The sequence below is a fragment of the Haemaphysalis longicornis genome, unplaced genomic scaffold (assembly GCF_048455015.1).
Source record: "Haemaphysalis longicornis isolate Haplotype H1 unplaced genomic scaffold, Haemaphysalis longicornis Haplotype H1 scaffold_4, whole genome shotgun sequence".
In the NCBI taxonomy this organism is placed as follows: Eukaryota; Metazoa; Arthropoda; class Arachnida; order Ixodida; family Ixodidae; genus Haemaphysalis; species Haemaphysalis longicornis.
Genome location: NW_027526361.1, coordinates 90,100,408 through 90,126,640, shown reverse-complemented (window position 1 = coordinate 90,126,640; position 26,233 = coordinate 90,100,408). Strand labels below are relative to the sequence as shown.

At 46.0% G+C, this 26,233-nt stretch overlaps 1 protein-coding gene across 1 annotated transcript; it reads left to right on the top strand.

Moving 5' to 3' along the window:
• Window positions 1-10,431: 10,431 nt before the first annotated feature.
• On the top strand, window positions 10,432-17,518 carry LOC144179031 (acetylcholinesterase-1-like). Its single transcript, XM_077707205.1, has 3 exons — window positions 10,432-12,165; window positions 15,289-15,438; window positions 17,316-17,518. Exons 1-3 carry the CDS (start codon window positions 10,553-10,555, stop codon window positions 17,503-17,505), a joined length of 1,953 nt encoding a protein of 650 aa, XP_077563331.1. The 5' UTR covers window positions 10,432-10,552; the 3' UTR covers window positions 17,506-17,518.
• Window positions 17,519-26,233: the final 8,715 nt, after the last annotated feature.

The window sequence follows — 26,233 nt, the reverse complement described above, 5'->3', positions numbered from 1 at the left end:
CAGTATGACACCTTTACTGGGAGTGCCATCCGCCAGACCTACCCCCACACCTGCGTTCCCGCATCGCTTCCTGGGAGGTCTGGTTGAACCCGGGTCCTGGCGTAGATGTCAAGTCGATGCAAGAGCTTCTGGTGGCCCATTGCCTTTGTGTTAGTGTGGACCTCTGGAAGTTATACGGACCAGCCGTCTCCCAATGAAGAGACAGTGGCACGACGGCCCGGACTAGGGCTGTTTAGAGAATAAAGTTTTCTGTCTGTCTCTCTCAACCACCTCAATTAATTTTCTGCTCTTTTGATTGGCGTGTCCAGTAATAACGGCACAATATTTATGATGCTTAAATTGCCTGCATAAACTAAGGTGGTTCCCTTAATGTTTCCTTTTCATCTTTCTTGTTTACATCCGCTAATGTCCCGCCTATGTGTTTAAATTTGTGCCTGCGTCAACGTTGCTCAGTTGGAAGTTAGCACTTGGGCTTGTTACCTCTTTCTGTGGTTGTCTCTTTTCTTGCCTGCCCGACGCTATGGGAAAGAGTAGCAGTAAAGATAAGTATCACGAGGCTTCGCCTTTAACGTTCGTAAGCAGACTAAAGGAATTTTAAAGGCGATAGTCTTTCTTGGGGTACTAAAACACAGAAATTTTGGTCTGTCTGTCTGTCTGTCTGTCTGTCACTCGATTCAGCCACTTGGCCAAAGTGACATAAACTCTGCGCAGTAGTCTTATATACTTACAGCCAAATCTAAACGTCTAAGTCCGGTGTTAGTGTTCATACTTGCCAACATTGTCGTACAAGAACAAGACATTAAGCAAATATAAGGCACAAAATTAATGCATAAGGGATATTTGCACTGTTCCTCTATTTAAAAAATTCATTAGTGATTGCTTTTGTTATAGAAAAAGAACTACTACACAATGGTAGCAAACCGTCGTCTGCTGTTTTCGGCTCTACCTCCGGCGTTTAAGAAATCAAACGGCAGTAGCGGCGAAAGGTTCCACTAGATGGGATCCACGTTCCGCTTGGAACGCTCGGGCAGTGGGGCATGGTGGTTCCATAAATGTTGTAGTACGGTGCCTGAATTCAAGCGTGTCCCCACCGTACAGCAGCACTGGTATCGTGACACCGGACTTGGAGTAGCAGAATGCGGTAAACTTAAATTGACTTGAGCAAACCTCTAGCGTGTTATCTTGGGAGGAACGAGACGGGAAGGGAACAGCATGAGAGGTGAACAGGAAAGAGAAGATAGGCCGTTATTTGGGAGAGGCGCCAGCCGACCATCGTCTCTCGGCGACATTTGCAACGAAAGGGGCAGATACGCAGCCAATTTTTTTGTTTTTTTTTTTGCTTCCATGCTGTCACGCCCGTGTTGTTGCCGCTTCCGCTGCGACAGTTCAAATTGTAATGTAGCAGAAAATATGAGGAAGCTCTTTCTTTCTGGTAGCGGAGCTGCGTCGATGTCTGCTGTCATGGTCTACCCCAGACAGGGTGCAGCACGCTTTATGCTATATTTCGGCCGTCGTCACGGCGCAAACGTGCGAAACTCAAGTAGTCTCTGCCAGAGACCTATGGAACATTATTAGAGGCGACTCAAAGAAAATTGCCACTTTTTCAAACTTTGACAGCTTGTAACTAATTGTTTTTGCTAATGGTACTTTTATACCCTAACACTGAAACAACAGTAGAATTAACACAGTGACAAATAGAAGCAAAAATTTATTATCAGTTGATAACAAACGTTGACAGAAGCGCGAAAGCTAAGCGTGCATCGAACCTTTAGTCAAAGTGCGTCAGATCGATTGCCATACCTTCAGGCACAAATCGCAAAGGACGAACGAAACCATGCGACAATTTTTGGCGCACTAGGTAACCACATCTACGAACGATCTAAATGTATACCGATGCGTCGTTTATGAGATAAGGTACACTTCTCTGCTCCTTCTTCATGCTCAATGCGTATATTGTCTTATCTATAAAACCGTTCTTCTTTCTTGCTTTTCGAGTAACCGTTTTAACACAATGGAAGCCCGCTTTCACGCACGCACCATGTGTTCAGAGATCTTACCAGAGCTTTTCACTCCACCAACCGGTCTATGGGGAAATGCATTAGTTTTGGGACAGAAGGACATCGGTCTCACTAAGAAAACTCTCGCTTTAATAAACTAGTGCTATAGAGTGTGTCGAGTCCCCATTTCGGACGGCGGAAAGAGGCCTTGCTGCTTCTAATAACAATACAAATCTGCTCAGTGGTTTCTAGACCTGTTGAAGGAAACGCCAAGCAGCAAAATACGAAATTAAAACGGTTGGACTGCAGTAGCTACCTATTACCATTGAGATACAGAGGCCAATTTAACGTGCCTATGCATTTCTACGAAAAGGTGCCTACGAAATGAATAGGCATGTAAAATGGGCCTCTGTATTTCTTTAAAAAAAAAAATATTCGAGATATTTCTTGCTCAACAAAGACCGTTGAATAATGAAGTGAGGCCAGAGGCGTTGTGATGGTAAAGTGATGGAACAGTTGCAGAGTTGAGCTCACGTAGCTGATTCTGAACCTAACTAATAGGGGGGAGATCAATAAGGTCATGAAACCTGATTTCAGCTTTAAGAAAGTATGAAGTTATGAGGTCTTTTACCCATTTCTGTTCCGCTTTAAGTCGACAGGCTCTGCATCCTGGGTCAATCGGAGTAGCTACGGGTTCCGCACAACTCAGTTAAATGCTTCAAAGGAATGACTTAAACGGCTATAGTATATAACAAACGCTGCCGGCCACTGAAAGAGGCATGCCACGAATAACGCGGCACATGAGCCAAGAAAACAATGAAAGTAGCCCCCCATTGCATGACGCAATGGGTAATGAAGCGCAACTTTCTATGGCTCACTGATGGCTTATGTCGGCTTGAAAACGCACTTCAGCAAAACAAACTTTCTCTGACGGTGATGATGATCGCGGGTGAAGTGAAAGAAAGAAACGCTTTCCGTTGTCGAACTCCAACCTTCGGATCCCTCGCGTTATGAAGCCGACGTCTAATCGATTGCGTCATTCTGCAGGGTTGACGAGGGGTGCGTGGGCGTGCAAAATTAGACCGAAAAAGCATGCACCCCCTGTCTAACAACGACGATGGGGGAATGCGAAGCTTTCTTCAGGCGAAATCAAGTGACGAATTGTCAAAGTCAAAGCACTTGCAATGAAAAGTCCAAGCCGAGTGCGAGCCAAAGGCTAAACTTAGACGACAACAGAGGAATCCCTCACGAGAAAGCTTCGCGTTCAATCCTCGTCTTCGTTACACGGAGGGGTGCACGAGAGGAGCAGGAAGTGTCAACTTCCTTGAACGTTTCGACGAAAACCCCGCCTTGTTATACGCATCACTTGCACCAGCGATAAATGAAATCGCCATGATGGAGGCGCACTTAATATCCGCGCTAAGAAAGTGTTGGAGGCCTGATGTCTCAAGGAAGTGTCGTTCAGCGGTGAACAGACGCCGTTCACAGCTTGGATACGGTGGGCTTGGATGAAGCATATCGTTCAGGCTCGGTGAATAACTTGTGCTATTTTAAAGACTTGAAGTGGGGGCAGTTTTATAGTATGTGTGCACCGTGATCATTGTGCCAGCGACGTGAGTATCTGGTAATATCGCGATACCTCGACTTGTGGCACGAAAATGTAGTGTCCCGGCCGAGACAGTTTGAATCCTGTGAATGATGTTTTACCATTTTCTGGAACACATACCCAATTTAGGGCCATACTTATGTTATGTTTTCTCAGTCCCCATGATCTTCCTCATTTTGCCATGACAGCAAACATTCCCTAACCGTAATATCTTTGTTTCCCTCTCTGTAAACTAACATGCATGTCACTGCCCCCTGATTCCTGCAGTAGTTGTGTATGCACCCGCAAGGCGACCGTAATTTCCCCCAACCCTACTATTTTTAAAGCGCCAATGCTATGTTGACTGTGGCGTGAGTAATGCAATTCCAAACCAATGTCGACACTCTGAACAAAGTGCAACAAATACTATTTTAGTGGTAGTTTGAATATAATTCAAACGAGTCCATCTAACACCTCATCGCCCAGTGTTTTACAATTTACTCTAAAATTGATGGTCAAAGCAGTACGACTCAATGTACGTGCGTGTGTTCGGGCGTACGCGTGCGTTTGCTTGTGCAGGTGTGTGTGTAGGTGTTTGTGTGCTTGTGTAGGTGTGTGTGTAGGTGTTTGTGTGTGTGCGCGCGTGCGTGCATGCGTGTGCATGCACGTGTGTGTGTGTGTGTGTGTGCGTGTGTGTGTGTGTGAGAGAGAGAGAAAGAGAGAGAGAGAGGTATGACGCATTTAGCACTGAAGGAGATATAACATTTCTTTCTATATATTGTATTGCCGGCATCCATGTGTATGCTGCTCCATGCCGGAGCCTGCACGTCCCCGTTGCCTTGGCAACGTCGTATTTAGGGGCAGTGCGCAGCGTTTCTGCGGGAAGCAGCAGCAGCAGCAGCAGTAGTATTGTGTTACACCGAAATCAAAAGCATTATCTCGACGTCAAGTGCGGTTTTGCGCAGAGTCCTGCGGCCTACCTGTCTCAAGACACGAGTGAAGTCGTCGGCACAGATCAGCTAATTGCCAGCTGCCGTGTTTTAATATTGGCTACTGATTGCTCAGCTCTCGGCGAGCGCTTTCCCCTTCGGCCGCTTGGCCACTTGACGATAGATGTCGCTTGTCTCGCGGCTAACAATCCACCCACTGCTACGCTACCGCAACCCCGACTCCGTTCTCCGGTGGTGATGCGGAGTTCTCAAGGACAAGTGGAGCATCACCACACAATGCCACTGCGATTGATCACATCTGTTGAAGCCATGGCCGAGAATCCGGTGGTATAATCGCGGACGACAGACACCAGGGCCTGCTTTCTTTTTTCTGCGAAATGAGCTCGCGCGCGCAGACATGGCGCGCACAGCCGTGGGGGTTTTCAGTGCTGCCGAGAGAAGAAATCGCCCGCTAAACGTTTCATGTGAATACCATTTATAGCAAAAGCGAATATTTTCGCTCGAATATCGTTAGCAGCTACCAGTATATCATTACACGTCTGTCTTCCACGTCCAAATTCCTAGGCACATTCTGGCATGGACCACCTCCATCCTGGCCTTGGATCTGAGTGGACAATACATGTTTTGCTCCCTCACTATGAAGACAGTGTATATCCCTGCAATTTTTTATGCAACTAAATTTGCAGGTTGACGTTAATAAGCTCAGTCTATTGACGTACCCGTTACCCACCTGATACCAAACAGTTTTTCCAACGTGAAGTGAATGTGAAGTGCCCATGAAGTGGCTGCTCGATTAAGCGGCCGGGGATGCAAATTAGAAATGGGGACCTCTCTCTCACTCGCGCATTGGTACTTCGCTAGGTATCCTCCAGGAAACATTTGATGAGTATCCTTCTCTCGCTGTGCAAGGCATGCAAAAAATTTGCACCTGAGAGATACACGCCGGATGAACGTTCAGTTGGGTATGCTTGAGTAAAAGTAGCTATACCTTTCTATTATTTCCTAAATTCGTTTTGCAATGACACAGTACGATACTAATCACAAGGCGCGGTCAGAAGTTCCCGAAACCTTTATATAGCTTGTCTCAGTTCATGCGAGGAATAAAATGGGCGTTCCGAGCGACTTGTCAAGGGCTACCTTCACCTTGCACGTTCATGTGCGCCGCTCGTGCTTTACTTCGCTGTCCTTTGCGAAGAGCATATTGCGGAATATCTGTCAAGGGCTAGAAATTATTGTGTGTCCCAGACCTGACAATATCCCAAATATTTTAACTGGCCGCTTTGGTGGCCTTTAACGTGGAACAGGGCTGATGAGAAATAGGTGGATACGGCGCCGTAGCCAGATGACCGGTGTCTATTTGATGCGAGATTTTTCAGCGGTTGAGGGGTTAGCAGGTCCCCAACAGTTGAGCAGCTGCCGATGTACAAAAGACGATGCGTTTCGACACGCTGACTTCTGAAGGTACGTGCTTACTAAGGCTGTGTGCAGTATTCACTTTGCGTTGTCTCCTGGTTGTGCACTACAAAACGTGTCTCGGAAGGTTTTGCTACTACACATAAAGGGTCCCGCTCTGAGGCTTTTGTAACCATGGGAATGTCCTGAAGCATTGCTGACTCTGTGAAGCGGCTGGCATACTATATATATATATATATATATATATATATATATATATATATATATATATATATATATATATATATATATATATATATATATATATATATATATATATATATATATATATATATATATATATATATATATATATATATGTATGTATATATATATATATATATATATATATCACAGAGGCAACAAGTTCCCGAGGGAACCCAGAACATGCCAAGCGGGCCACCACCGCGTCCATGCTTTCAGCAAACCTGTGCGGGCATGACTTGTCTAGGCAGCCACGCAAACAGTTCATCGCTATACCGCGGATGACCACCTTCGAGTCCGCCGAACTGTAATTTAAACTCTCCTTTTTAGAGCGGGGTTGGTATGCCCTGCAAATGTGCCCGTCACGCAACTGCAGGTTCACATCTAAAAACTGTATACTGTCATTCAGTGGCTCCTCATGAGTGAACGTTAAGCCCTTTGAATAATTATTTAATATTTCTTAAACTCTTTTTATCACACGCTGTCAGTCCGGACTGCTGTCCCCTTTCACAAAAACTATGAAGTCACCCACATATCTAAAACACTTAACGATACTACGGTCAAGGCACGCTTCGATACGTTTGTCACAGTAGGCTAAAAATATTTCACAAAGCAAAAGGGCAATGCACGAACCAAATGCACACACCATCCCTCTGCACAAAGTACCTGTCATTAAAGGAAACAATAGTAGATTCGAGGTAGAAGGTTAAACGTTTTAATTTGATAAAAGGTGCATATCACAATTTGTTTAAAAGATCCGACACCTGAAAATTGTTAATACTTGACAAGTGTGGCCGCAGGATCTGCTAAGTCTGCCTGCCTGCGACATAAGCTGCGCCTCGGAGCAGAGATATAGCACGAAGCATGAAGTGCGCCAGTTTTTTTTTAATGTGTTTACACCGAAAACAACAGAAAAGAAAAGGCGAATCACGTTGTTTTAAAATATTACGCAAAAAGTAAGTAAAACCGAATAAGTAAGAAAAAGCACCGAAACGTGAATATTGCTCTATACTTTTCTTTGCCCTGCCTTTCACAACCAAACGGGTCATCAATGCGAAGGAAGTGAGTTCCGTGGTCAGTTTTTGAGGACAGGACTGTGGAGAAGTTCCGTTTTTTAGAGATAGAAATAACAACAGATATGTCAGGGAAAACTGTTAAGGTGCGCACTTTATCCCTTGGCAAGAAACTGCAGCCCTCCACCTTGTCTTGGAAGCAGAAAAAGTAATAAAGCAGATGACACGTGCACAAAGGCAGGCCGGTACCTCGCACTGCCCCATTCGCCCAGCGATCATCTTTTCTGCTTGTTCTGCAGTTTTGTCTCTTTTAGATATGCGTTTTTTTTTCGAAGGTATAGTTGCACTGACGGCCCAACTCGCTACATTACTCCTACTGCTACTCGTTCCGGAGGGGAGTACTGCTGTGGACGAATTACAGAGCGTCTACCCCAAAAAGTCCCATCTCATGCTACGCGCGTCAAATTTCCCTTTCATTTTGTAACAGCACAATCTGTTATAAAATTCCGCAATGTAGCACACGGAACGATGGCCGGGGGTCAGGCGGTACGATTACATACTGATTCTAATGCACGCATACGGTATAGCTATCGCAAAAGGAATTGCAGTGGTCAGAGCAGTAATGCAATGACTGAGCGTGATCTAAGCTTACTTTTCACAAAAGTGTGGCTAACACATTCGATAAGGTGACAGATAACAAATTATTCAGGGGGACCAAATAATCTAATTCATTGGTAGTACTTATGTGCCTTTTGTAGTACTTTTCTGTTTTGTTACAAATATAAAAAATGTGCGCCATTTGTATTAACCGCTTGGATTTCAACGCGCCAGTAGGCAGGCCTAAATTTAAGGCTTCAGGGTTAGCATGATTGGCGATTCCATAGCGACGCTTGCGATTTCAACAAAAAAGGAAAGGGCAGAAAATATATCCCACCGTCTTATCTCTTGGCGGTGGCTTTATGAATAGTCGCTAGGACAAGATAAAGTCTGGGCGACAAAGTAGGTGGTAAATCGCTGCCACTTATCTCGTAATTGCTTAAAGTTTGCTTTGCAATTGCGCCACTGCCCTTGGGGAACAGCAGCATTTTAAATTTTTGTTTGTATTTTGATTTTCCTGTCGTTTTAAACTACTGAATGTTTTTTCTAATTTCAGTGATAATTCAACTAATCGAACCGTTTCACTGCGTGATTTTGTCGAACCGGAACTGAACCGGAACCCGGAACGAAATGATTTCGCCTGAACCAGAGCCGTAACCGAACCGATATTTTTTTCGGTGCGACGCACTGATATATATATATATATATATATATATATATATATATATATATATATATATATATATATATATATATATATATATATATATATATATATATATATATATAGTGATACCACCTTATAGTAAACTTGACGACGTACTGCTCCTAAAACGACGCTGGGACTGATTGTTGGCTATTATTTGCTTTAAATTTATTTCTCAAATAAAAAAACATGAATTCTTAACCTTCGTCCATCATCAAACGTCTAATACAAATCACCAATGATTAATACAATTACATTATTCCAATCATTGTCCAAGTATGGAGCAAGAGGAACTCGAGCTTCTATACCTGTGACGTCCTTTCACATCACCGTCTCCAGCTTGTAACCTTAGCCTCTTGGACATGCATGCGATTCAGGAGTTTGTGGTAATCTGTTCATCTGCCCCCCTCTCCCCCCCCCTCCCCCACTTTCCCATCTTCGTCAGCATTATGTGGGTAACGTCGAAGCAATAACTTGCGAAATCCCACTGGCGCATCGGGATTTTGTTTGTTCTGCATAGTACGAGACAAAAGCATTTTTATTTGATATCGCTGTCATGTGTTTACGGCGTGTTGGCTTGGTGCCAAGAATTTTCTGCTTGAGAACGTTCGGCAGACGGAAATGTCTCACATATCCGTTCTTTTCCTCGTGTTAGTGTGGCAGACTCCTAGCTGGCTGCGTAGCTTAATGTGCTCTCTCTGTGCGTTTAAAAACCAGGTACAATAATTAATCACTTTCGAGGTTAGTATCTGTGTACAAAGTGCGAAGTGTTCTGGAACCGGCGCGGTATCCACTAGCAATAAACAGAAAAAGAAACTCTTGTACGAACCTCAGAAGAAAGTGAGAACGACTATTTATATTACACTTCCTCCCCACTCTGCAATTAGTTTTTATTTGTAACTTATACAGGGCGCCGTCTTATTTGCTCATTTCTTGATTACCTCGTCCACTGAAAACATTGGAAACGATCATTATAAAATGTGGCTACAAACAAAATACAGATGTCTTTTTTTTTCTTCTCAACACTTCATTTTGAAATGTATAACAGATAGCTACTCAACACACGTGCTCACAAAAGAAAGCAGTTCTCCGAATGCATAAAAAGAAGAACCTATGAAGTCGATTCCGACTGACAGTTTGACTTTGTTGACTCTTTTAGCCGTTGTTCTGATTTTACGTGGCGCATTGTAACAACATCGAAGCTTTGCTTTCCTAATACTTAACGCTAAAACACACATTTTAAGCACACTATCTTGCGTTCGGCACCCTTTACGCCCCCTTTCCACAGCCCACGCCGTCGCAAAATCGGATCCCTCGCAACCCAACTGCACTCATTGCTCCTGCGCTCGCAATAACCCCATAATGGTCTGTCTATGGGACTACGGCGTTTTCCTATTGCGCGTTCCATCCCTCGATGCGTAAACACGGCCATTTGTTTGTGTATCCCAATAACCACACAATATATAATGCATTACGTCAGCAATTATCATAAAAGAGTTCGCTTCCCGATGAACGCTCAGTAGGCGCACCGCAGCACCACATTGGAAAGAATCAAGAAAACGACGCGGTAATCCCCTTCAAATTGAACTCATTTGCCTCCTTCGGCTTCTATGTTAAAGCATAAACAGGATTGCACTTTCCTTTCCAGGAAGCGCCACTTCAAAAAGTCAGGTCCCGGTGGCAGAATTTCGCTGATCGAAGACGTTGTCAGTTATCGCGTGCGCCTCCCTCAAGGACGACTCGGTTTTCCTCGTCTCTTGGTGGAGCTGCCCAATTCCGCAATAAAAGATCAGAATCAGAAGGGCAATGTGCATCGATAAAGTAAACAGGTTCAGGTATGCGCACTCAGCTCGGCTCTGAGACATGATCCACGCGCCTACGATAGCTCTGCTGCCTTTCGCCTTTCCCTCTCCCACACAACATCAACGTTACTTAAGAGGCGCCGCTCACGTCCGCTCACCATTTATAGAGGCGCAGACTCGCAAACATCGTTTGGGCTCAATGCGAAGAGTCCAAGGTAAACCATTCCACGAACCACCGGTGAGAAAATGGTAGGAGTCCCGAGCTCCCCAGAGCGTGGCCGATCGAAAATGTCCGTGACGCAACATGCCGCCTTCGTCTTCCTTCTTGGGATTGTTTGGATAACTTCGGTCGCTGCAAGTGACGCTCCTCCGGTCGTACGCATCGACTCCGGGTTTGTGGCAGGTGTGCGCGTAGTGGTCGGCGGCAAGCAGGTGGACGCGTACTTGGGAATACCGTACGCGAAGCCACCCGTCGGCGATCTTCGGTTTCGGAAGCCCCTACCCGTCTCGCCCTGGCGGGGCGTCTACAACGCCACGAGCAAGCCTAAAGCGTGCAAGCAGCTACCGTTACTTTTGCTGCCCAACGTGAAACTGGATTACGCCAACGCATCGGAAGACTGCCTCTACGTCAACGTGTGGAAACCAGCGTCCGTCTGTGCCGAGACTCCCTGCAAAGCAAAGGTTCCCGTTTTCGTGTTCATCCACGGTGGGGGTTTCCAATGGGGCGACTCGGCGCTATTTGTCTACGACTTGGCGAACTTCGCGGCCCTGACCGACGTCGTCGTGGTTACCTTCAATTACCGTGTGGGCATTAACGGGTTCCTATCCCTCGATGCACCCGCGATTCCCGGCAACATGGGGCTATGGGATCAACATTTGCTTCTTAAATGGGTTCAGAGAAACATAGCGAGCTTCGGAGGAGATCCCAAGGAGGTCACACTGGGCGGACAGAGTGCAGGTTCCACGTCAGTTGGACTCCACGCGATATCGCCTCACAGCAAGGGCCTCTTCAAGCGGATCATCATGCAGAGTGGAGGACCGTTGTCCATGGTTGCAACGATATACTTTAGGGGAGAAGGAAAGTTCATCAACGCCGCGAGCGCTCTCGGCTGCTACGACTCAAAGAAGAATCTTGCGGAGCAGCAAAGCGAGGTTCTCGCCTGCCTTCGTCGCTTAGACCCAGCGTTCATAATTAACAAAGTCGAAAAGTTCGAGTTTACGCAGCAAATGTTTGTTCCACTTGACAAGGACGAGTTCCTTCCTTTCTCAATCCTCACTCCGGAGCCGTGGAAGAAAATAAGCGTGGGCGAGGTTCTCCTCGGTTCAACGGCGAATGAGGCGACAATGTTTCTCAGCGTGATGAAGACGGCGTTCCCTCAACTTGTGGGTATGATGGAAACCCAGTATCGAATGCTAAGCATCATCGTCATGGCGCAAACCCTCAACATCCCCGTCTCCACGTCGAAAGAAATCGTGCGGGCCTATTTCGGCGACGACAGCCAGGAGCACAACCAGACGCAAGTTTGGAACACTCTGAGCGAAATGCTGGGTGACGTATTATTCGACTGCCCAGTACAGCTGTTTGCGGACAGTGCCTCTGGTCAGGGGGCCAAGACGTATCGGTATGTTTTCGGATACCGCCCCACGCACAGCGTCTACGAGAAGTGGATGGGAGTAGCTCACGGCGAAGACCTTCTTTACACCTTGGGGTCGCTACCGTTTATAGGGGACAAGAGCCGCTACGTAGAAGCCATGGGGAAAAAAGGTATGGATTTTATGGACTCCAGCAGCTACACGCCTAAGGAAGAACACTTTATGAGAGAAGTCGTCGCTGCCTGGGGATCATTCATCAAAACAGGGTAAGTGACTTCCACAGCCAAAAACATTCGATTTTCTGTAAAACGTACTCCTTCAAGCCAGAAAAAAAATCTGTGCGTAACAAGTCATGTGAAAAGGATGAGTATCCCTTGCCAAGGTGCGTGTGTGAAACAGCACGAAAAGATACCGCCAGGAATATTTAGTCGGCAGTACCTGTTTAAACCTGTAGTCTAATTCGAATAGTTACTACTTATCGATGACAATACCTCGTATACCACAAGTAAAAAAACAAAAGAAAATGCTATAGACAGCTCTGATACATATTGGCGATACGTAATAGTGGAACAAGCAAAATAAATTTTGAGACAGGTTTAGGAATCGCTCAAGCACTCGACAGGACCACAGCGCAAAAACAAAAAAGTACGAGGGAATTGACGCGTTTCTTATGATGTTATGAATGTATCCTATTGAGTACTCCTACGTGCTTTCCTACGATTAAAGTTTCTCCTTACGGGCGGACGGTGGCCAAAAACCCGAGAGATTAAAACTACGTTGCTGAGTTTGCCTTTATTTCACTCTATTTCTTCGGTGAAGTCCATAGGAACACGTTTTACACGCGATCCGGGTCCGCCGACCTGGGGCATTCAAACAACATTGCTGAGTTTGCCTTTATTTCCGTCTACGTCGTCGGTGATGTGCATAGCAACACCTTGAAGGGTGCACCCGCTCCGCAGGTGACCGCTGCGGTGCTAGGCGAGAGAAGAAAAATTGTCAAATGTGGCGCACGTTGAAAAGGCCAAGGATTTCGCCTGCAGCGGAGGCGCTCGCATTTTGTTTGTGTTCTTTAAAGCAGGCGCTAGTTATAAAGCGATAAGGAGCACGCTTCTTTGCTTTTTGTTTTGTTTGTGCGGCACCTGCTATGGAACGCGTCACAGCTAATGCGAATTGATGTGCCGCGTTTGTGGGAGAGCGAGTGTTTCGCACATGTGCTTTCGCATTAAACACTCAGACAGACACCTACACATACAAACGCATGCACACGCACGGAAGCACCCAAAACACACACACACACACACACACACACACGCACACACACACACACACGCACACACACGCACACACACACACGCACGCACACACACACAAACACAATGTTTTATGTGCTTTTTCCGTAACCCGTATCCACCGACTAACCCCAGCCTTGTTCTTTGTTGGCTAGGGCAACGATTTCGTAGTTCACAAACTTTTTTGACAAACAATTATGACACCGTTTAATGATGCCATATAGGCCAGTATAGTATAGTATACCCGATATTTGCTAGCTGCAACAAAATTGCCAGCTTTAGTAATTGCTTATTTCCTCTCAAAAAAAAATAATTGGTGCAGGCGGGAAAACTGAATAATATAACTAAAACCGGAGACATGCAAAAAACCTTGTCGTTGGTTTTTGCTTAGAAGAAATTGTTAAAGAAATATATATGATGACAGGTGAAGGAGTCATGAATGTACACATCTCAAAAATGCCCAGCCCTCTTCAACTCTTTCCCACCGGTAGTGAGGAGAGGGGAACCCGTTTTTGAACGTCCGGAATCATCATCTCGTTCCTGATAAAGTATTATAATCATAATCTTCATTATGTATGTCCGTGGCCACAGAAGGGCGAAAGGCTCTCCGAAAGATCTCCAGCCGCGCCTATCATGAGCTAGCCGAGTTCATACCATCCCGTCTAATTTCCGTAGTTCATCTCTCCATTGAGCCCTTGGTCTATGCCTGTTCTGTTTACGGTACATTCGCAGCCACTGGGTTACACACATAGTCCATTGTTACTCCTCGTACGAACGACGTGTCCTGCCTAACCCCACCTTCGCTTAATTTTAATTTGGTCTTCAAGACTAGTTTGTTCCCTAATTCACACTAATATTCTCTTATCTTTAAGTGTGACACCCTGAATTCTTCCTTCCATATCCCGTTGGTCCGAAATAAGTTCTCTTTCAAGGTGCTTAGAGATACATAAGTGTCCCTAAGAAGGAAATATTTCTTTTCCTCTTTAATAAGCCTACTCAGCTTTCATAAAGAAAGCATTACCATCATCCCCAGGGAACGAATTAGAACAGCGACAATGATGGTATCGTGGCTGATCAAGCATACCGAATGATGAGTGCTATGATTATACTTCGTAAGTTTCCCCGACTCTCGACAACATCAGAAACCCGATGACCCTCCACAGCCTCTCACGTGCAGTGGTATGATCGTCATCCCGAGTATCGTTTCACTTCTCTTGTCAGTAAGAGGCGCGTCACCGCCAAGTCAGGTAGGAGCGAACCATGATCATTGCGATGATGTCGCGGCGTTACGAGCGCATGCGCGGACATATTTCTTTGCCTGGAACCGGCCACACGTAATGCTCTGATGAAATTGCAAGGAATGAAAGCGTGAAAGCGTGTTCTGCAGCCTTCGTTATTTCAACGCGGTAAAAGATGCCGCACATTACGATGCGAAACTAGGATATGTCGTCATACTGCGCAAATATTCTTAACGTGTCGTCGTCATACTGGGCAAATATTCTTAACGTGTCTTTTCTGCTTTTTCTTGGAGAAAAGGAGCGTGGCTCCTAGCCTTTTTATGTTCGCAGTAACATATAGCTGTTTCGAGGCTAGCCAGCATATAATCATAGTCGGCTCTTTGAGAGTCGAGTCGTCTCTGCTTGAGTGATATTTCACTAACACCTCTGAGACCAGCTTTCTGCTGGTACGAAGAATGCCCAGTTATCATGCAGATCATAATACCAGGGGTGAATCCCACGTACCACGATTCACCGGTCACTGGGTTTTGACGAGCTTCCAAGACCTCAAACCTCAACACGTTCACAATAAAAAAAAGAAAGCATGCGTAATTTTAAACATTGGCAACATACTTTGTTTAGCTAAAATAACCACTCAATAAAAGTTAAACCGGAGCCAGTTATTCCGCCGCATGGTTATGTGCCTTTCAGTGTTAGAATAATCTAGCCTACAAACTCGTGTTTTATCGGCCTAATACTACCATAAACGCCTCATGGTTTGTCCTAACCTTACCAGAAACAACTCGGTTATGCCCGAAATTTTGATAACTAGATTCCCAAACAATATAGAGTGCGAATCACTGCTGTGTATTCCTTTTCGCAGGAAGCCCACCATTCCACGCCCTGGTGTGGACTGGAAAGATTACGGCAGAGGAACGCATCCAATCCTTCTCTTGAGGCCGGAAAACTACACCACCATTGACGACAAGAAGAGGAAGCAATGTGCAATGTGGAGGCCGATGATTTACAGAGAGTAAGTACTGAGCTGCCCGATACAACCAAGGGCCATACATGGCACCCCTTCCCTGCTATGACGTTTCGGCAGAGCCTCCGCAACCCTTTGTCATGTGGTATGGGCTGCGACCCCGTTCAAATACACTCGCGTAATCATTTCTATTGTTATTACGAGGTTTGCGAGATGGCATTGACCAGCTCCAACCTCGATGGCCGAAGCCAGCTTATGTTAAGGGTACTGAAGCAGGGAGAGCTCAAGGCGTCTTGGACTGAGGACGCCTTTCCACTGCTATCAGCAAAACAGGTGTTTATTTATTTGCTATTTCTCTGTGCGCAACACAGCGGGAGTAAGGATTGCAAAAAGGACAAAAGTTTGCTACAGTGGCACTACAAAAGGAATATTTCGAATAGGCTCTGGGACGGCCATTTAGTAGTTTATAGGCTCTGGGACGGCCATTTAGTAGTTTAATTTATGGAAGGTATGTCCGCAAACTTTGCGAACCCATCTTATTTAGATTAGGAGTCTCGAGCTATCAAATCAATATAAAGAGAACTTAGATAATTCTTGCTAAGCTGCACATTTGCATAAAATTTTTAAAGACAATAGACTTTCTTCGGCTGCCTAAATACGTCTGTCTGTCTGTCTGTCTGTCTGTCTGTCTGTCTGTCTGTCTGTCTGTCTGTCTGTCTGTCTGTCTGTCTGTCTGTCTGTCTGTCTGTCTGTCTGTCTGTCTGTCTGTCTGTCTGTCTGTCTGTCTGTCTGTCTGTCTGTCTGTCTGTCTGTCTGTCTGTCACTCGATTCAGCCGCCCAGAAAAGTGGAAGGAACGCGTGGAAAAGAAGCATACAGGCAGAACTGTTCCAAAATTGTAAAACTGCTGGCATGGCTGATACATATGCACACAATTCAGTGCAAAGGAAACCTCGGGTATAATTGAGGCGAAGTGTAAGTACATAACCGATGGTACGTTTAATTAGTACACGCTTCTTTGGTTTTTCGGTACGAAATAAAAAAGATGCGTGCTATAAATGGCGTGAGAGATAGCCGAGCTGAAAGCAAACACTAAAAAGATTTCCGCTCATGCTATTTCACGTAGAACAAAAAATACAAAAACGACGCGCGCTGCTGTCCCAACAGACGGCGCGCGAGCCACAGTGCGAACGCGGGAAAATTGAATCAATTGAACAAATCTTTATTGCATTTCCCATAGGAGGAGCGAGAGTTTGGGGGAAGAGCGTGAGGCGTGAGAGGCCGAGAGAGGATACGCAGTTGCAAGGTGGGGGTGGCTGAAGACTATATCATTTAATGCCTTGTAGCAGCATCCTCAGCCCCATCGTCATCGGTAGGCTCTTGGGTTGCCTGGTAAGAGAAAAGATAAAGAAGTCGGCTTCAGGCTCAAACCCCAGCACTGTGTCCTTTCTCCGCGGCCCTGGTCCGTTGGCCACAGCACCGTGCAACTTCACAAGCTCTGGCGGCCCGCCTTGTTACGTGACGTGGCCCGAAAAACAAGCTTATCATCTGGAAAAAAGCGTCTTAAGACTACCATGACAATTGTGTCTCCTAGACAAGTATCATGGCTCCTAAACAATAAATTGCGATGTGTATGGAGAATATTTGTTAACGTGCGCTTTTAAAAATGATTGGTATGTTTTTTTTTATCTGCTGCACTTTGCACGGAAGCACACGAGAATAATTTATTCCTTGTAAATGGTGCCCCGGGCGGGTTTCAAGCTATTGGCGCTTCGCCCGAAGATTCAGAGAATTCTGGTTGCACTCGTGTGCGCCATTAAATCCCCATCTAACGAAGCTGTTGATCACGTGCGACTTTCTTCCACCCGCTCGATAAACAGGTAAGACGATATTTACCAATCGTTCTTTGCTTTGTTCCGTCCTACAGCGAACACGAAGCTGTTGCCGCAACCACGATGGCCCCAAGTACGAAGCCAACGAAGCCAGGCATCCGCAAGGTCACCTGGAAGCCGAAGCCTTCGTTCTCTTCAAAAGAAAATCATGCTTCGTCATCCCCGGCAGTGCTACCAATCATAACTGTGTTGATAGTTACGACAACAATTTTTCTGGTGCGATAAAGGAGTGAACTAATGCGTGTATTTCTTTCTCTTTTTTTCTTTTTTCCCTTTATTCTGTGTGTACTGTAGCCCATTTTTCGAACCATCTCTAGGCCATGCCGAGATAGGACGCCAAATTTTCGCTTAATGGGGCATTATTACTGCTGCATTAAAAGATTGGTGATTCTTGCCTGTCGTTAACAGTGCCCTGAATAGAGACCTACAAGATAAAATCCCAGAGGACTCTAAAAGCTTCGTTGTCATTATCGCAAACACCCCTTTGCGACTGGCTGCACGGAACGCCTTGTACAAGCTCAAGCTATCAATCTTAACCCAGAGGAATCGGTAATCTTGGAGGAACACTTGGCCGTATAAGATTTTTTTGTTGTGATATAATTTCAACGTCATAACTCTTGTACCTTTTCCGTCTTTTGTTCGACGACGAACGGTTGTTAGTTTGTTCAGAATGAAATGAAGCTAGCATTTTAGGGCGCAATTAATTAGAATATGACAACGCAGCTGGAACACAAACACAAAGGAAGATACAGACACACACGAGCGCTGGGTATGTCTATATCTCTTCCTTTGTGTCCGTGATCCAGCTGCGCTGTCGTATCATATGTTCAACGAACAAGCCCGAATAGCCATTTTAGGTCATTTCATTTTTAGGGCGCAGCCCTTCGGCGCCCGGTACCTGGGATTAGCGGCGGCGTAGGCATCCGTTGGCTTTCGCGTATCAAGGGAGCGAACGAAGCAGCGAAGGCAGAAAGAAAACGGAGAGGAGCGGCTGGCGATAGAGTGAAGGGGGAGGGCGGCCCGCTCGGCTCGGCTATGGTGTCATCTCTCTCACTGCCTCCCCCTCACACTTTCGCCATGTGTCGCCGCCAAGGACCGCTCTTCCCCAGCACTTTCCCCAGACGCTTCTCCGTGCGCAACTAGACGAAACACGTCACATTTGCGCGGCAGGTTCAAACACGATTTCAAACAACATGCTAGCCGGCGGCTGCGACGCGGTGCGAGATAACAGCACAGTAGCACGCACCGCCGTGCGTTCGCTGATCAATCACTTCCTTAGACGCAGCAGATAGGCGCTGTGACCGAGAAGGGCGCAGTTCGCGCTGTGCACAAATTTCGCTTTAGGCAGCATAGTAATTGTCAGGGCATGTTTTAGGGGCGAAGCTCCTAAAGCCGTGGGTCTGTCCATCCATTGTGTCTCGTGGTACGTGACCGCCTAGTTCGATGACTCACTCGCAGGGGGCGCTGGTGGGAGTGACGTCATGATGATGTCACTCGCACGTGACTGACACTATAAAAGGCAATCGCTGTTGACGCGCTTCCTCTTTCGCAACGAGTCACCGGATGGAGGAGGTGGTTGTTGACAAGGCTGCGGAGCGGAGGGCGCGCAGGGCGGCGGCAGCGCGCGCTCGCCGACAGGATCCCGCCGTGCGCGAAAGAGAGGTCGAAGCATCTCGTCTAGAAAGTCGCGCTTAAACCGCGCTTCGGCAGCTTCGGGCTGAGCTCGCTTGATGCGTTTTGCAGCCGCCTCGCGAGCTCTCACTGCATCGGGGTTTGCCTGCCGATACGAGCGCTTGCTTGCAGCCTCACGAACCCTACAACAACAACAAACGAACAAGAGCAAAATAAAAGTTGATTTGTACAATGTACGCACACAGTCTTACGTCTTTCTTAATGATGTAATGGGCGAACTTTCACGGGAGAGTTACGGTCACCAATGATCTCCCCCTCTCGAGCTTCGCCCCACTTATCATCATTCATTCCGTGGATATGGTGTGATTTTTTTTCTGTCAAGATCCCCTCCATTTTTTTTTTTTGTTTTTACTTAATGAGCATGCCGCGAAGTGCTTCCCCCAAGAAGCCGATAGAGCGTCGCGCCAACTCCGTACCGACGCCGGTCGAAGCAATAGGCCCTGTTGTGTGCTGCCACCTGGAAAATATGTAAAATTGGCCAGCGGAATAACTGCCACCACCCTGATACCAAGTCAATTCAGCCAATCCCAGAGGAAAGAAAAGGCGCGAGCTTTCCATCTATTTTAGGCATAGTTTCAAACTAATATATCCTCTACGGGAGCCGCGCTTTAACCAGCGTACCGTACGTCATGTATACAGAGGCAGTGTTCCATTTTTAGTAAGGGTGGTCAGCAAGCTGGAAAGTCACCTGTGGCGACAAAAAAGCACATTGTTGTAACTTGTAGTATAATTCCCAAAGTTTTTCTGTTTATGTGACCGCACAGCTATGAAGACGTGTTCATTAAACAATTAGTTTCATGGAAGACCAAAAAAGGAATCAAAGGCGCTTCTTTTGTTGCGGTTCTTCTCGTCAGGAGCGAGAAGAATCCTTGTCGCAAGCCAAGACAAGTAAGAACGAAGCTCTGCCAGCTGTTATGGTAACCACCATACCAGCACGGAACTTGATGGGAAGTTTACCTTCTAGTATATGCTAGTTTTAAACCCCGATTCAAAGCGCTGCCTGCCTGCTAGCGCCGTTTGATAGCTGACCGATTTTCGCACATTTTTTCCCAACTGTATGCGTGCAAGCTGTGACTCTACCGGGGCGTTAAAACTCCCTAAGTTTGAGGAGAGAGAGGGAGGGAGGGAGATCTTTATTTGCCCTTCAATAAAGGATTCTGCATTGCTGGGGTGGGGCTGCTGCTAGCAGTCACCCTCAAGGACTGCCTCAATGTGTTGAGGGAGGGCCTCCCAGTGCGCCTTTTCTGTGGTGAAATGTTTGTCTGAGGATGGGTACCGGCCGATGCATTCGTGAGCTTTCGGAGACTGATTTTGAGCTGTTTTGAGGGAGTTGGTTTATGGTTACTTAGCAAAGAGGGGAACAGCGACGTGACACTTCCTGACCGCATCCACCGTGTTGAGGCCAGCGGACCCAAATTTGCCGCCGAAGGAGAAAACATTGCGCCTCTGTTGCTTAGCTTGGTGAAGCAAGTGCCTGGTGCTAAAATCAGATGAAGTGATTGCGTATTTGGCATGCTCATTAATCATAAAAGGCTTGTATTAATCATTGCCACAGCGTGAATTTCTGCTTTGTGTTGAAAGGTACATGGACAAGTACAGAACAGTTGCGTTTTAAAATAGCATAGGTTTGTCAGTACAAGAATTCTTAGAACTTTTAACGGTGTACGTGGAGTCAACATTCCAAACTTGTCAGGGGGAAAGACAGTACAATACAGCGCTTGTACTGTCTTTTCGTCCGTTAGTCCCCGTCTCTGCGCTGTTTTTCCCCCTGAGATGTCAAACCAACTAGCCCAATCCCAAGCTTTCCCAACTTGGGATGATAAGCCATATATTTAGACTAACAAAATTTGCGTTGAACCTTGTCTAGTACCAATTTTCGGGGACAGTTTCTCAGCGTACCTTGACCTCATTCTGCATAACCGCATAAACAATTGTGAATCTCACAAGCAACTGAAATCTTCCGTTATGTTGATGAGTTTTAGGAATTTTTGACACCGACGAAGCCGGTCTGGAGCCGTTAATATTTGAGGTTTTAGATAAATTTCGTCGATGTTTAAGCCACTTGATCTAAATTTGAACTTCCCCTAGGAAGAACCATCAAAATGTTAGATCTGAAGCATCATTTTTAGCACAATCCCATCTGCTAGGCCTATGAGCTACGTGCCAGCAACCCACTTCCACCGTTTCATTATTCGCATTCTAGAATATTGAGACGTCTATAATAACAATGTGTTTTGAAATGCCATAAACAAGTCATGTTTTCACTTTATGCAAGACAACTTTTGTAAACAATTGTTTGTCCGGCTTAGGATAGCGGGTTATCATATAGATGTTAAAACGAAATTAACAGGACTGCCAAGCAGCTGTAGAACGCTATAAAGGTGATAAGACAGTTGTGATTCCTCACATGTATCCGATAGCCCACAATTTGAAAAAGATAGGAAAACGAGTTAGTGTGAGAGCTCTGTTTTCTGCGCCCAAAGAACTTTCCGCCTTGTTGATTGATTGTAGGGTTTAACGCGCCGACGCGACGCAGGCGATGAGGCGCGCCGTAGTGGAGGGCTCCGGATTAATTTTGACCACCTGGGGATCTTTAACGTGCGCCGAAACGTCGTACACACGGGCGTTTTTGCTTTTTGCCTCCATCATAGAAGCGGCCGCCGTGGCCGGGAATCGAACCCACGTGCTATAGTTGTAACGAGCGCAACGCCTTAGCCACTGAGCAACCGCAGCGTTCTTATTTTATTAGAACAACCACGGCGTGTTTTCCTCAGTGTGTTTGGGAGTTAATAAAATAGAAAGAATGGTGCAGTCTTGCTGCGTTAGGCACGAAAATCGTTTTGTAATTTGCGTTGAAGGCGTCGTATATTCGGCCCCGCCGTCCTGAGCGAAAAGTAATGTAGGACAAACGGGAAGATGCCTTAATAAAAGATTAAGAGAACATCACTCGAATGTACAGCCATGAACAAATTTACGGGCCACAAAAATGGCAATTTTTGGTTATTTCGCTTGCGGTAGCAGCCCACGAACTGCACCATGCATGTGAAACGTTGTATAATTACTAAAGTATTGCAAAAATACGTCAAATAATATTCAGTGGGCTGCCGTGTCGCGGAGAAATAACCCAAAATAGCTGCTTTCGTGGTCCGTAAAATTTTCATGTTGAAGTGGCCACTTAGGTCTTTACTGTCGTTATTGCAGCGGCTGCGCCCCAATCTTTCACGAAACAAATGTTATTGCGAAAGCCAAAGAGAACACAAATAGAGAAATCTCCCTCTCACAAAAAGAGATTCATTTTCTGGCCCACAGATAGTTCTGCACGAGTTCGTTGTGCATGGCGAAGCTGCTGCGGCACGTCTGCTAGGGTTATCTGTAGCAATCATGCCAGTCCTGTTCTTCTTTTTAATTTTTGACTCTCCAGGTGTAGATGTGACAACCCGAAAAATAAAATTTAGCTTCGAGTCACCGTTTGAAGTTGTACTTTTTTCTTCGTCTTTTGCATCGTCAGTTTTGCGCATTGTCCCTACTCGCAGAGAAACTCGTGGACAGTTTACTAGGGGCAGTCTAGTTATACATCTAAAAGGCGCCAATTCCATGAGAATTGGAATGGCACCACTGCCACAACCTCAGACGAAGACATCCCTGCATTCACTTCAAGTGCAACAGCAAGCCGCATTTTTCTAAAGGACTAACACATTGATATCATACACATGAGAAATATAAATGAGGTACATAAAGCAGTCGGGTAAACAATGTATTACTGGAAATATTTTAATTCGCACAAAAGTTTTTTTTTGAAAATTATTCAGCTAGGAGGTGGTGCTGGCGTCGTTTTGAAGTTTAGAGAGTAAAGCGCGCTTCGCTGAGGAGACTTCGCATGATGTCTTAAACATGGCCGTGTTCCCGTAAATCGAAACCGGGCTGAAGATAGCTGGTATACGTTCCTGCGTGACTGCCAACTTTGACGTGTACTGAGGCAATTAGAACTCAGCCGTTAATTTTTTGATGGCGCATTTTACGCTTCATTCCGCCTTTGCTAATGCCAAATTGCTAAAATTTCAGAAAAAAATGTTTTGAGGCTATTGCTGAAATTTCCGGCTGAATGTTTCGTGGCTGAAATTTACCTCAGAACACCATTGTCGACCGCAGTCGAAGCTACAATCAACGTTTGGGTGAATCAGACATCGAAGAACTCTTCCTCACAACGTGTTTTTGCCGCAGCGTTCGCGTATGACAATTATTACCAAAGTTGCGAAGTCGTAGTAAACCTCTGGATTACAGAAATTAGGCGCCAGTAATGGCCCATGGACTTCTACTAAAAGATAAATAAAAACACCAAGAATACCCGCCATGATCAGGCTACCTAGGACCATCATGAATCTTCGTAAATTACACATCATCATCTTGCTGCCAAGTTCCAATGCTCAGTGGCCCGCCTGAGTGTGTATATATATATATAGCGAATCAGAAAATGGGAAGTGAGGGGCTCGGTGAAATAAGACAGCTAATAAGAGTTGGCAGTCAAGAAAACCTCGGAAAGCAAAGGGGAGGTTGTGGTGGGTCATAGAAACAGATGAAGAATTTTTTAAGTCAGAAAGAAATGGGCGAAAAAATGCCCGCCGGGTGGGATCCGAACCCACGACCTCCAGAATACCGGTCTGGTGCGATATTCTGGGTATTCTGGAGGTCGTGGGTTCGGATCGATATATATATATGTATATGTATATACATTTATATATATACATTTTACTTATATATTTGAAACGAATATTTACAACGAAACGTGTTCGGTTTTTTTTTTAGTTTTAAATAAATGTTACCTTAAGGCCCGCGCTAATACAAGGGATAAAATCGACGCCTCGTCGGATCTCGTCTTAGCGCAGTGTAAACGAACAGCTACACGTAGCGACCTCACTTGACGCCCGCGAGATCTTCATTTTTGTAACTTTCCCTAACCACGGGCAGATGGCGACACCAATGCAACTAATTGAGTAAAGCTACCTTTTCTTATCGACTGTGAGGATCTCAAGGCTTTTTGCTGGCGCCGCATTGAGGCAGCGGCCGCAGAGGCGGGACGGAGCGAAGCAATTTTCTGCGAATGGACGGAGCTTGGGCGTAGTCCACTTGACCTGTGGTAACACAGTGGCATACTATGGACGCACGTACACAATAGTTAGCAATTAAGGTGTCACGTGGAAAATCGAGAAGGCCGGAGTTTATCCACGTAACGATCACAGGAAGCGATGAATGGTTGTTGCGGTTCAAGTGGTATTAATGCGTAGCAGTCTTTGCCGAGTACCCCCACAGCCACGACCGTGTAACGCCCGCACTTCCACAAAAATGCGCATATCACGGAAGTTCCGCCTGTAATTGCTAGAACAGCGTAAAAGAAAACGACTGGTTGCACGAAATTTTGAAATTACAAAATTAGAAACTACAGAAACTACAGATTTAGGGAAAGGTGTAGCTGTAGTCGTTATACTCGTAAATGGGGATCGAAAGAAATTTTGAAAAAATAATAATAAATAAAATATAAAATAATTACGGAAAACGGCAAACCGTGGAACGCCCTGCATTTCTACAATAAAGCAGATTTCGCCAAAGTTTCACATGTAACCGTTAAAATAGCGTAAATGGAGGATTTAGAAAAACCAAAAGATATGGCGGTGAAAAACCGACACTGAAGACAAGAGGCATGAGAATGCTACACATTGGTAGATGATTCCCGGAATTTCTGGGGGATTTCTTCAGATTAAGAACACTAGAAATCCTAAGCGTTCCATATGATGTAGTGAAGGCGAAAACATTCGTCATGTATTGTGGAACGTATATGCCGATATTGTGTGACCGCCATGCTTTCTAGCTCCTATTAATATAAACGGTTCAGAGTGCATCACCGAATACGCTGCACGTGCCCAGTGCTGCTCATGCGTCCTCTCATCATCATCATCAACAACACCATCACCATCACCATAATGATCATAAACATCATCTTTCCTTCGCCACGCTTGCTTCCCCTTTCTGTGACAATGAAAGAGGCTTGTACAATCACACTTGTTACCCCTACATACAAGAACAAACCCTTTCGCTAGAGAGAGAGAGAGAGAGAGAGAGAGAGAGAGAGAGAGAAACTTTTTTGAGTGACCAGATAGTTTCCCACAAGGTAGGCTTCTTCTTTGTCAGCCATAATCATCGAGCTGTGTTCCGTTCTCGTCTGGCATTACGTAAAAATGTGGTTCGAATCCCGCCCAGCGCGAAATTTGCCGCATTTTCTTTCAAGCCAGTTTGTCACTCTGTAGGCGCTCCTCTGATAGATTTGGTGGTACATTCCCACTATTCATTGGCCTGCGTTTTATCCTTTCAGCAGTCAGCCATTTGTCTTGCCGTCCGTCGGCCATTTTGTGCGCCACAGGCCCGTACGAACACAGTTAGCGAACGCTATTTCTTTGCGTCGTTCTCACTGCGCATGCGCCGTATGTTAAGCCGCTTCTGCGTTTAGCAGACGGAAGCCGAGCGGACGCTATTTCAGCGAAATAGCGTGCGTACGTGAGGCCGCTTGCGTTACCAACATGGCGGCAAGTAGCCCGGCAAGCATCCACGATTCCGCCTTTCTGTCGACAGTAATTTGCTCCCGATGAACCAAGTTCTTTGCCCCTGTGTTTTTAAATACGTCGAATGCGTAGCACATCGCCCCTCGCGCAACTCCGTATCGTCGTGTCATCGCTGACTGCCCCAACGAAGCTTCGTAGCCAGGCCAGCGACCGAAGCGGTGTGTGTGTGTGTGTGCGTGCGTGTGTGTTGTGGGCGCGTTCGCGATGAAATGCGACGCTGTGTTTCTGCGGGTGGACAGTGCTTCCCATGCACTGGATTATCTTTCTCGAGCGACGTACAACTCAACCTCGCATCGGGTATGTGCAGTGTGCGTGGCTAAAAGCCCTCTCGGCTTGAGCGCCAGAGTTAAGTGACTTGCTGCTCCACCCCGCAAACCGCGCGCGAGTGAGTGCCGAATTTACGACGGGCAGGAGGAGGAAACCGATCGCCGGTCGATAGCAGTTCAGACTTGCAACGCATGTCGTGAAGTTGTGTTCGTTCGAAACGCCCCTCTGGATTGTTTTGAAGTTGAATAAAATGTATGCGTCAAACCCGGGCCTTCGGTTCAGGGCGTTCTGTGTGATTGCACGAAAGAAGTTCCGCGGGACTTCAACGGTGTCTTAATGGAACGTACTCAGGTAAGAGAATATTCATGCCGTGCTGTGGCCGT

What these genes read in the sequence shown, in the direction of transcription:
- LOC144179031 (XM_077707205.1), top strand. Translation starts at nt 10,553, where the DNA reads ATGGTAGGAGTCCCGAGCTCCCCAGAGCGTGGCCGATCGAAAATGTCC. An exon ending in GGATCATTCATCAAAACAGG is followed by an intron (nt 12,166 to 15,288) that starts GTAAGTGACTTC and finishes TCCTTTTCGCAG; the next exon opens with GAAGCCCACCATTCCACGCC. An exon ending in AGGCCGATGATTTACAGAGA is followed by an intron (nt 15,439 to 17,315) that starts GTAAGTACTGAG and finishes TCCGTCCTACAG; the next exon opens with CGAACACGAAGCTGTTGCCG.